Source organism: Crotalus tigris, unplaced genomic scaffold (genome assembly GCF_016545835.1).
Source record: "Crotalus tigris isolate CLP2741 ecotype Arizona unplaced genomic scaffold, ASM1654583v1 scf7180000018073.2002930, whole genome shotgun sequence".
In the NCBI taxonomy this organism is placed as follows: Eukaryota; Metazoa; Chordata; class Lepidosauria; order Squamata; family Viperidae; genus Crotalus; species Crotalus tigris.
The window spans coordinates 1,300,078-1,312,118 of NW_024096808.1; the positions used below are offsets into that span (position 1 = coordinate 1,300,078).

The window sequence follows — 12,041 nt, forward strand, 5'->3', positions numbered from 1 at the left end:
AGGGAGGGGAAGAGAGAGAGAGAGAGAGAAGCAGGGAAGTGCAATTGCCCTCTCTGTCTCTGTCACTCTCTGCAAATGGCAGAGGAGGCTGGGAGCCGGAGGGGAAGGCTCAAAGAGCCACATGTGGCTCCGGAGCCGCAGGTTGCCAACCTGTGACCTAGGACTTTATCTTCTATTTAAGAAAATTTGAAAGCTATTTAAATACAGATTTAAATAGACTTATAATTCATAAAGAAATGACTCTCTTTACTAACAACACTGCTATGTAGGAAAAGGAAAATACCCTCTCTGTTTATCATTAATGGGAATTTTTGGGGTATAGCATGTCTTTTTTTTTTCAGGGATAAGTCAACAAAGGCTGTAGCATATTCATATTGGCAGGGCTTTCCTTGAACCTTTTGAACCCATCCTGAATAATGCCACTGCGAGAAATGAAATAACTGCAGATAGGATTTTTTTTGTTCATTGTCAGAGACTGTTTGGGTCCCCCCCCCAATTTAATGAGTATCTAAATTTATGATGTTGCTTCTGTTAAAGGTGATGGTAGTGGTAGGAGGGCAAGCACCAAAGGCTATCCGCAGTGTGGAGTGTTATGATTTTAAAGAACAGCGATGGCACCAAGTTGCTGAACTGCCTTCCAGAAGATGCCGGGCAGGTACCAAAACACTTTAAATTGATGCTTCCTGCATGCAAGCTTCAATCTATGTCAGCTATTTCCTTTTTACTTATATAATACAATGTTTTGTTGTTTTTTTTTATTGAAAATTTTTAAAATTTTACAAAAAAAATTTCCCTTCCCCAGACCCTCCCAACCCACCCCAGCCCTCCCCCAACCTTCCCAGAGCTGAATACAGGCTTAATTAAAATTTAAAAGAAAAGTTTTAAACACAAATAAATCATATACAAATTTGATTACAATAATTAAACAAATTATAAAATACTTTAACACCCATATTTAGAAAACAAAAAGAGAAAAAGAAAAAAACAAAAAGGAGAAAAAAAGAAAAAAAATCTTAAACTTTAAATATAAATTATTCAAAAACTAAGTAATATTTTTTATATCATATTTATATTGTATAAAATTTATCCATCTTTTCCATACCAAGAGGTACTTCTCTTGCGATTGATTTTTCAAGAAAGCCGAAATCTTTGCCATTTCCACTAAGTAGGAAACTTTAAGAAACCATTCTTGCAAAGTAGGCAAAGATTCCTTCTTCCAACATTGCCCTACTAACAACCTAGCCGCTGTAATTAAATTTAACATTAATATAGTTTCTCTACTGTCACAATCAGAAACAATACCCAGCAAAAACAATTGTGGAGTAAATTTTATCTTTCTTTTAAAAATTCTTTGAATATTCCACCATATCTTAATCCAAAAAGCTTTTATATTTTTACATGACCACCAAATATGATAATAAGTAGCATCCAAGCAACCACATCTCCAACATTTAGGCTGCAAGTTTGGATACATACGAGACATTTTTTGTGGATCAAGGTGCCATCTATAAAACATTTTATAAAAGTTTTCCCGTAAGTTTTGGGCTTGTGTGAATTTAACATTCCTCACCCAAATAGTCTCCCAAGTATCTAATGGAACGATTCATCAAAGTTTTGTGCCCATTTAACCATACAATCTTTAACTAGTTCTGCTTCTGAATCCAATTGCACTAACACCCCATAAATTCTTTTAATATGGGTTCGTCTTTGATCTTTTATTTGTTTTAACAAATTCTCATCCTCTCTGAGCAAACCCACATTGCAATCTATCTTCCACCTTTCCAATAGTTGTCTGTACTGAAACCATGAATAAATAATATTTTCTTGTATTAAGTCTTCCATAGATTTTAGTTGCCAATTTTTGCCATCCCATCTAAGTAATTGTGTATAAGAAATACTATCCATCTTAACTCCTCTCCTTATCCCTTCTATCGCATGCCATGGGATAGCCCATAATGGAATTCTAGAATCACTTCTATAATATTTTTCCCAAACCCAAAGTAAAGAAATTCTTAAAATGTGAGACTTAAAAACCCTGTCAACCTTTTTATTAAAAGTTAAATAGGCATGCCATCCAAAAAGTAAATCCCATCCCTCCAGGAGGAGTACATCTACATTTGTTAAGTTAACCCAATCACTAATTAATATTAACACCACAGCATCATAATACAATTTCAGGTTCGGTACCTTGAGTCCACCTCTCTCACGAATATCTTGTATAATTTTAAGTTTTACTCTTGGTTTTTTCCCTGCCCAAATAAATTTATTGATACCTTTCTGCCATTCATTTAAGTTAGCCTCATTCTTTAAGATAGGTATCATTTGAAATAAAAAAAGAAACTTTGGCAAAACATTCATTTTAATCGCTGCAATTCTCCCCAATAGGGATAATTGCAGCTTCTTCCAATTTTCCAAATCCTTTTGTATTTTAATCCACAGCCTTTCATAATTATTTTTGTACAATTTTGCATTGGAAGCAGATAAAATAACCCCCAGATATTTTACCTTATTAACAACCTCAAAATCTGTCAGCCTAACTAAAGTCTCCTTATCCAAATTGGTCATGTTTTTAGGCAATATTTTAGTATAATACAATGTTTTTATCAATTAGACAATTGACCATATCAAACACGAGCATCGGTCACAGTAAAATGCAAAAAAAAAAATGAGATATGATACAGTGAAATGAGATAAAATAGCTATAATGAAATAATATAGAATAAAATATAGTAGGCAATAAAGTGAAGGTAAAAGAATATGATCAGAAAGTATAAAGTAAAATGGAAGAAGAATGTCAGAGCATGCACACTCTTATTGCACTGAGCTAACCTAGGAGCAAACACAGTAAACAGTGGTTTGTATTAAATGGTGGTTTATCTTACACGATGTACAATATCACACCAGGAACAATATACATACACGTGTTAATACAGCAGGTTCCAACACGCCACAGCAGTTACAGCAGGAAACAAGAGAGACAACACAGCAGCAGAGCCTTCCCTTTTATACAAAGGCTCTTAAAGGGACATAGATGTAATGCTGAGATTCTCATCATTACATCATACATCTCACATTATACAAGCTGGTTAGCTGTTAAATTATTACCTTGACAAAGAAGAAATGCTATTTCTTTTTTAAAAAAATATGGCCTGGTATTCATGATATATGAAAAGACTCTCATACTATCAGATTTTAGAAAGTAATTTATAGACATCAACATCTTGGAACAGGTGACGAGGTGGACACTTTTTTTTTCCAGGAGTTGTATACATGAATGGTCTTGTCTTTGCTGTTGGTGGCTTCAATGGCTCCTTGAGAGTTCGTACTGTGGATTCTTATGATCCAGTAAAAGACCAGTGGACAAGCATTGCTAGCATGCAAGACAGAAGAAGCACTTTGGGCGCTGCTGTATTAAACGGGCTTCTATATGCTGTAGGAGGTTTTGATGGGAGTACAGGTATATAATTTTATACAGTGACATCACTATACAGCCCTTCTTTGTATAAGACATCTAGATTGTGGAGTGTTTTTGTTGCAATCATTCTCACTATCTCTCTCCCTCCCCCCCCAAAACATATTTCAGCATCTTTTTTCTTAAATTCAAAACGGAAAACTCCATTATCAAACATATTGAAATGCTAAATGGAAATAATTAGAAGTAGGATATTTAGAAACCTTTTGAAAGTTTCTTTTCTAGAGTATATCTTCTCATGGGTCTCTTTTCATCTGAAGAATATTGGAGCCGAATCTGAGGGGAGGGACATGCAGGCATGCATACACACACTTATGTGTGCTATTTCAGCAGGTGGCATTACCAGTTGACTTAGTTTGGGCTTCAGGCGAAGCCAGATTGGATCTGGTTTAAAACTTGGATGGAAGATCATCGGAATTCCAGGACTGCAGGCTAAATTGGGAAGTCAAAAAAGTCATCCTAAAGAAAGCAGTGGTAAACCAGTGTTGTTGCATAGATACGTCTATGAAGTCATCAGAAGGAAAAAACTGCCCAAAGGGACTTTTATTTATGAAGAGTATTTAACCAGCTTATTTAGCCAGTTATCTTTAATGGTAGCAAAATGGTATGCCTTTATATGCTTATTATTCACTGTAAAAAACAAACAAATCTCAAATTCAGTAATACTTCATTTTGATTAGGTTTCTTTATGCTTTATTACAGGTTTATCCTCAGTAGAAGCTTATAATATGAAGACTGATGAATGGTATCATGTAACTCCAATGAACACAAGGAGAAGTAGTGTTGGAGTAGGTGTAATTGGAGGTAAATTTTCTTAATCTGAGCTGACTTTTCTCTCTTCATGACTCAACCTTTAAGACAGCTAATCCTAAAGGCCCTGCTTATTCAAAGAAAACATACCTTCTAAAGAATATTGAGAATGGTACGAAGGCAGAGAGGAACTTTATTCTAAATGGAAGGCCTAGCAATGCTGCTTCACTGTTCTGCTCTACTTTTTCATCCTTCTTTCCTATCCTTTTTTGTGCTGCGGCTCTGACAGTATTTTCTTGGCTTATTCTAGAAAATAAAATTATTCCTTTTATGAAATGGCTAGTCAGATAAAAGGCTTTATTGAAAAAAAATTCTAAAAAGATTTGCTACTGTGAAATGTGATAATGATTTACATTATAAATATTCCTTCTTCATTGAATGAACAGCCTAATTAGGATATTTATTTTTATCCATAAAATATTTGATTCATAAAATAGGGAAGTGGGTTTATAAAATGAACAGAATAATATATAATTTAAATCATCTTTCGAAAGCCATTAGAACAACACAATACTTTTTCTATTTTTTAAAAAAATGAATAAATGCTGTACTTGTAATTTTCAAAATGTTTACAGCTAAATTATTAACTTAAAAAGAGTACATTTGTCCTTACAACATAAAGAAGCACTTACTGTCTTCAAGAGTATAGCATGTAAACTGGAAGAAACAAGTTTATTAATACAAAATAGTGTTAATTCTCTAACAGCTCCTATGAAAATGCCATATATATATATATATATATATATATATATATATATATATATATATATATAGGAGCTGTTAGAGAATTAACACTATTTTGTATTAACATACTTGTTAATAATTAACACTATTTTGTATTAACAATCCTATAATTATTATAATTGTATATTAACATACAATAGCAATATTCATATATATATATATATATATATATATATATATATATATATATATATATGAATATTGCTATTGTATGTTAATATACAATTATAATAATTATAGGATTGTTTAGCAATAAAGCTTAACCATTTTCTATATTTGTCTGTTAAAAAGGGAAAAAACCAGAAATTGGACTTTTCTTCTTCTTGAAATTGAAGGAGGGATACAAGAGAAATAAAGTCTATGTTTTGATTCCAGAACACTACCTGAGATACCACATCCCACTTGTTGAAGGATAAAGGCATGGGATAATTTCTATATTCTCGGAGCAATGTTTTTCAGCCTTAACAACTTTAAGATGTGTGAACTTCAACTCTCAGAATTCCCTAGCCAGTATTCTGGGAGTTGATATCAAGACATCTTAAAGTTGCCAAAATTGAAAAGCACTGTTGGAATATGTGGGCTTTTGTTACCCGTTTATTACAGAGAGGAATCCCATTTTTCTTACATGCTTTCCATCATGCCACCATAACTGGACCAATGTTTTCAGTTGCAATTTGAGGACTGGATAATCTGTGTATCACTAAAACTCTCCTGTCTGTTTGATTGTAATCTTAAATTGGACAAAATTAGAAGGTGTAAAGCAACAATTATTGAACCAAAGTAATTCAACTTAAAGGGTGTTGGGACCCATGACTCCTGTGAGAATGAAATTTGGGGAAGTTGTTGCCACTTCAGCACTACTGCTCTGCTGCTGTTCCGTGTTACTGTGGTCATCATGTGATCCTCATTTTCAATGTTCCCTGATAGCTTTCCAAAAGTAGATGGGGAAGCCAAAAGGAACTGATACAATCGCTGATGCTTCTTGCCATCTTCCCACTAGCAAAGCTTGCAGGGAGAAAATAAATGGAGCACCCAGCAAGGAAGGTTGATTAAAACTGAAATCAGGGTGATTTAATTAAGGTTCATACCTTATTATTTGATCATAAATGCTTTGCCCAAGCCATCTTCCCACTAGCAAAGCTTGCAGGGAGAAAATAAATGGAGCACCCAGCAAGGAAGGTTGATTAAAACTGAAATCAGGGTGATTTAATTAAGGTTCATACCTTATTATTTGATCATAAATGCTTTGCCCAAGCCATCTTCCCACTAGCAAAGCTTGCAGGGAGAAAATAAATGGAGCACCCAGCAAGGAAGGTTGATTAAAACTGAAATCAGGGTGATTTAATTAAGGTTCATACCTTATTATTTGATCATAAATGCTTTGCTCAAGCTGGGAGCAGACTTTTCTGGTGAAGTTTCATTTTATGTTAGGGATCTCTGGCTATTGTGAAGAATTTTGAGATGGAACTAAACCAATTTGAACTCTCTGGAGCACAGAGGTTTCCAACATGAGATACAAATTTGATATCTATCTGCTCAGTAGAGCTAGAAGGAGTTATTAATTTATTTTATTAATCAAATTTATAGAGCCTCCCAACTCATTCAGGGAGACTAGATTCATGCTTGGGTCTAGATTCCTTAACTGGATTTGTTCACCTAGAGCAGTGGTTCTCAACCTTTCTAATGCCGTGACCCCATAATACAGTTCCCCATGTTGTGGTGACCCCCCAAGTGGGTGTGGCCACCAATAAGAGGGAGTAGGACAGCTAGGGAAAAGGGAAAAAAATGGCGGACACCATGGTTTGGCGACCCCCATGAAATGGTCGTTTGACCCCAAATGGGGTCCCGACCCACAGGTTGAGAACCACTGACCTAGAGTGATTGGAACTGTTTCATTACAACTTTCTGCAAAGTTAATTAGATAGAAAATATATTGTATCTGTTTTCATTAAGATTAATTACATGAGATCACATTCTGTATCCATGTCTTCTCTTTGAGATCCTGAATTCCTTTTAATTGGCAGAGTGATAAATAAAGTATGTGATTGTCTTTCCTTTTCCACTTTATCTAAGTCATTTCATTCTGAGGCATATTATACAAACATATGGCTTGTACATCGAACATCTTCATCCTCATCTTGCTTTTCTTCCTCTGTATGTGGGGATATAAGGTTTAAGGAGTCTTTTGTCTCTTGAGATTTTTAATCTGTTTGTAGTACGACTAATAATTAAAGAAGTTAAAACTTCTGGTTATAGAATGTCAACAATGTTCAGCTGTTCGGTTGCTTTAAGTGTTTTCAAGATCCCAGAACTGCTTCTATGCCTCTTTTTGCCCATAGGCTGAAGCAGAGAAAATTATTTTAAGAATGATCTTCTTTCTTTACTCTGATAAATAATTTCTGAAGGCTAAGGTAACGTATTGATGGGAAAGAGGGAGCCTTACATTCTCCTTGCTGACTTATCTCAAAATTTGTCACGGCCACATCAGTAGTTTCTGCCGCTGCCTGGATATAGAAAGCAGCTAAAAAACAGGTTTGGTATACTTTGTCCTTTTGAAATGTATTTTCTCTAGGTCATGTTATGAAAATCAGTCAGTTTTTTCTTCTGTTTTATAAGTCAGTCATGGAGAATTTCCCTGTCTGTCAGACAGGCATGCACTTTACGAAATGCCTGAGACCAGGATACAACCTAAAACTCAACCAAGGCTGAGTGTTGGCTGACCCAATGTTTCAGCTACAATTGAAAGTGCTGGTAATAATCTATAAACTCTTTAATGACTTTGGATCTGGGTATTTACAAGATCAGAATCCTTTCTATTAACATTTGGAAGCTTGTAAAGTCCTCTTTGTTGGATGAGCATTCAGGGATTAAATAAGCAATCAAGTATGCATCTGAGATGTTTATGCTTTAATTGTAAGCTGTCGAGAGTCATGAATATGAGATGGGTGGCTTTATAATTGAAGGAAGGAAGGAATATTTGGATATATGGAAATATTTGGATATATGGATATTTATTTTGTAGGTATTATTGTTTACATAACTTTTGGAATACAGAGAATCCTTCAATTAAAGCAGTATAAAAGCACCCAATATAAATAGATATATAAATAAATAGCTTGCTTTTTATCCCTAAACCTTTTACTAGGTTCCACTCTCCCTATTGTCTGGAAGGGGTGGTACATCAGTTTAATCTAGATGATGAAAGCTCAAACCTGTGTGCAAATCAAAATTGTCTACAGCAGCAGTTCTCAATCTGTGGGTCGTGACCGCTTTGGGGGTTGCACGACCATTTCACAGGGGTCATCTAAGACCATCGGAAAACACATATTTCCAATGGTCTTAGGAACCGAGATGCTGCCAAAGCTGCCGCCGCCACCTCAGGAACATGCAGTGGACGAGCCAAGGAAAGGAACTGAATGAGGAGAGGGGGCGTGCCTGCCTGCCTGTTTGTGTGTGCATTTGTGTAGAGTCACTATTTTCAACTCCCAATATTACGAAGAAAAAAAAAGATTGATGTGAATAAAATGTGGCGGAAGACAAATGCTGTGTGTGTGTGTGCACGCGCGCGGTGTTAATCATATTCTTTCCCTCGTCATGCGCCTTGAGCCGCAACGCCAATAACCATCTGCTCTCAGTTTGTGACGAGTGGGGCTCTTCTCTCTTTTTCCATCCCTGCTTCGAGTGAAACATTGAAAACCGTACGACACTGAGAGGCACGTGTCCCGCTGGGCAAGGCTCAGGGGAAGCGCCGGGATCAGCGCCCCTTTCTGCCTGATCGATGCTTCTCTGAGGCCGGGAGAGCTGAGCCCCTTTCCGCCTGATCAGTGTTTCTCCGAGGCCTGGAGAGCTCAGGAGAAGCGTCAGGATCAGCGCCCCTTTCCGCCTGATCAGTGCTTCTCTGAGGCCGGGAGAGCTCGGACCCTTTCCACCTGATCAGTGCTTCTCCAAGGCCCGGAGAGCTCAGGGGAAGCGTCAGGATCAGCGCCCCTTTCTGCCTGATCGGTGCTTCTCCTGGATTGGGAGAGCTCAGGGGAAGCGCCAAGATCAGCGCCTCTTTCCACCTGATTGGCGCTTCTCCGAGGCCAGTTGAAGCATTAGGATCAGCTCCCCTTTCCGCCTGATCGGTGCTTCTCTGAGGCCGGGAGAGCTCGGCCCCTTTCCGCCTGATTGGCGCTTCTTCGAGGCCAGGAGCGCTCAGGGGAAGTGCCGGGATCAGCGCCCCTTTCTGCCTGATCGGTGCTTCTCCGAGGCCGGGAGAGGTCGGCCCCTTTCTGCCTGATTGGCACTCCTCTGAGTCTTGGAGAGCTCAGGGGAAGCACCAGGATCAGCTCCCCTTTCTGCCTGATTGGCGCTTCTTCCACAGCTGATCCTGGTGCGTCTCCTGAGCCCCAAAGAAGCACCAATCTCCTGGAAAGCGGCACTGATCCCGGTGCATCTGCTGAGCCCTGAAGAAGCGCCTATCACCTGGAAAACAACATTGATCAGGGCCAGCGCACTCACACACACAGAAACACATGCGAGCAGTTACAGCTGAAGGCGTTTCAGCCTTCAACTATGACTCCCAGTCCTCTGGCGCCTCATTGGCTCAGGCCAGCCGTTCCATTCCACGATTGGCTGGCTCCGTCAACGCGTCCCTCCCTTGCAGAAAGGGTTTGGCTCTTCATGCCGGCTTGCCCCCTTGCGGGGCTCCTGATACTGTAGGCCCCGCTAGCCGGGAAGGCGTACCGGAGTCCCGGCTGCTGGTAAGGTGATTGACCCACTCCTCTCCCATTGCCCACTCTGCCTGGCTCGAGCCTCGCTTGGTGCTTCCAAAGCTGGCCACTTCAAAGTCATACGGGCAGCCCTCGGCTTCTCCCCTCCCCTCCGCGCCTCCAAATCAATCCCCAATTGGAGAGAGAGAGGGAGGGAGGAAGGGAAAGAAGAAGAGAGGGAGGGAGAAAGAGGGAGAGAGAGAGAGGGAGGGAGAGAAAGAGGAAGAGAGGGAGAGAGAAATACAGAGAGGGAGAGAAAGGGAAAGAAAGGGAGAGAGAAAGAGGGAGAGAAAGAGGGAAAGAGAGAGAGAGGGAGAGAAAGAAAGGGAGAGAGAAGGGCAGAGAGAAAGAAAGGGAGAGAGAGAAAGAAAGAGAGAGAAATAGAAGGGGAGAGAAAGGGAGAGAGGGAGAGAAAGAAAGAAAGAGGGAGATAGAGAGGGAGAGAGAAAGAGGAAGAGAGAGATTAAATTAGTAATATGGTTGTTAAGTGAATCTGATTTCCCAACTAACTTTGCTTGTCAGAAGGTTGAAAAATGGTCATAAGTCATTTTTTTCAGTGCCGTTGTAACTTTGAACAGTCATTAAGCAAACTGTTGTAAGTCAAGGACTACCTGTACTTTATCATTTTTTTCCAATTTTTTTTTTTTGGTTAAGTTTTTGACACCTCGCTAGGTGACTGGTGGTACTCAAATGTTGCCATATTCTAAAAGTGGTACAATCGGTGAAAAGGTTTAAAAGCCCTGATCTAAATAATAATATCAGTAGGAGTGAATCCACTGTTTTTCCAACAAGATTGGAAATACTTTTATTTTTAATGTGATGGTGTAATAAATTCTAATCCAGGAACTCTCAGTTACATTGCTTAATTTTCTTTCCATCTTACTGCTTATCTTCAAACCCAGTTTGTTTTTGTGATTAATCACTATGTTTTAATTATGTTCAATTTGTAACAATGAAAATACATCCTGCATATCAGATATTTACATTACGATTCATAACAGTAGCAAAATCACAGTTCTGAAGTAGCAACAAAAATAATTTTATGGTTGGGGGTCACCACAACATGAGGAACTGTATTAAAGGGTCGCAGCATGAGAAAGGTTGAGAACCACTGGTCTACAGAATTATGGTGATTAGAACTGTAAATAGTTTCCATCGTATTCCTATGCTGTAATACAGAAATCCAATTTCATTGCTGCCTTGCCTAGGTATTTTACAAGGGAAATCGAGCTTTTTTAAAAAAAAAAATTAAAATATTTAAAATATACTATCTAGTGCAGTGGTTCTCAACCTTTTTAATGCCGTGACCCCCCAACCGGTCGTAAGTCGAGGACTACTCAACTGGTGCAGCACCGTTTGCACTGAGTGTTTCAAAAGCCAATAGAATAAAAGGGAGTAGCACAGCTAAGGAAAAGGGGGAAAAAATGGCGGACTACGTTGTTTGCTGACCCCCGTGAAATGGTCATTCGACCCCAAATGGGGTCCCGACCTACAGGTTGAGAACCACTGATCTAGTGAGTAGATAGATTGTCACTATATGTTTATGTATATATAGATATGTAGTATGTGCACATTTGCACACATATGTCTCCTAAACCTATTTCCAGGTATGTTGTATGCAGTTGGTGGCTATGATGGTGCATCGCGTCAGTGCCTTAGCACAGTGGAATGCTATAACTATAATACAAAACAGTGGACCTATGTTGCAGAGATGAGTACTCGACGTAGTGGAGCTGGTGAGCAATCAGAACTTAAATTACATTTGTGACAGAAAATGTATCTCTTCCCCCCCCCCTTTCTCTCTTACTCTCTCTTCCTTTGAGTTGGTTTTAACTTTTGGCAAATGCTCAGACAATCACTGCAATTTTTACAGCAAGATTATTTTGGAAGTAGTTTGCCTGATTCTTATTGCTGAGAGAGAGAGAGAGAGAGATTCAGCTAAGCTCCCTCAGTTGGCTTTGTGACTAAAGCAGGACTAGGATTCACAGTGTTCTGGTTTCTAGCCTGATGAATTATTTCACTAAACCAGCTCTTTAGTAAGTTCTCTCATAAAACTTACCAAACGGCCTTTAGCAAATTACACTGCCCATTTACTTACGAGTTAAATACAGTTTAAGTAGCCAAAGCACTGCAATTCAGCTGGAGAAATTTGACTTTTGACATGCCTGGCTCTGGGTCAACCCAGGCTAAAAACTAAAATTGGGCTATTTTAAAACAAGTTTTATTTTAAAATAGGTATCACAGTTCATTTTATCACCTCTAGA

At 38.5% G+C, this 12,041-nt stretch overlaps 1 protein-coding gene across 3 annotated transcripts in view; it reads left to right on the top strand.

The window, feature by feature from the left end:
* KLHL2 (kelch like family member 2) overlaps positions 1–12,041 on the top strand; it is a 60,374-nt gene that overhangs the window by 38,157 nt on the left and 10,176 nt on the right. For all 3 annotated transcript variants that reach the window (XM_039347441.1, XM_039347442.1, XM_039347443.1), the window contains 4 exons: positions 538–655; positions 3,260–3,457; positions 4,175–4,276; positions 11,385–11,513. In XM_039347441.1, coding sequence (XP_039203375.1) covers positions 538–655; positions 3,260–3,457; positions 4,175–4,276; positions 11,385–11,513 — 547 coding nt within the window. The remainder of the gene's footprint in view (positions 1–537; positions 656–3,259; positions 3,458–4,174; positions 4,277–11,384; positions 11,514–12,041) is intronic.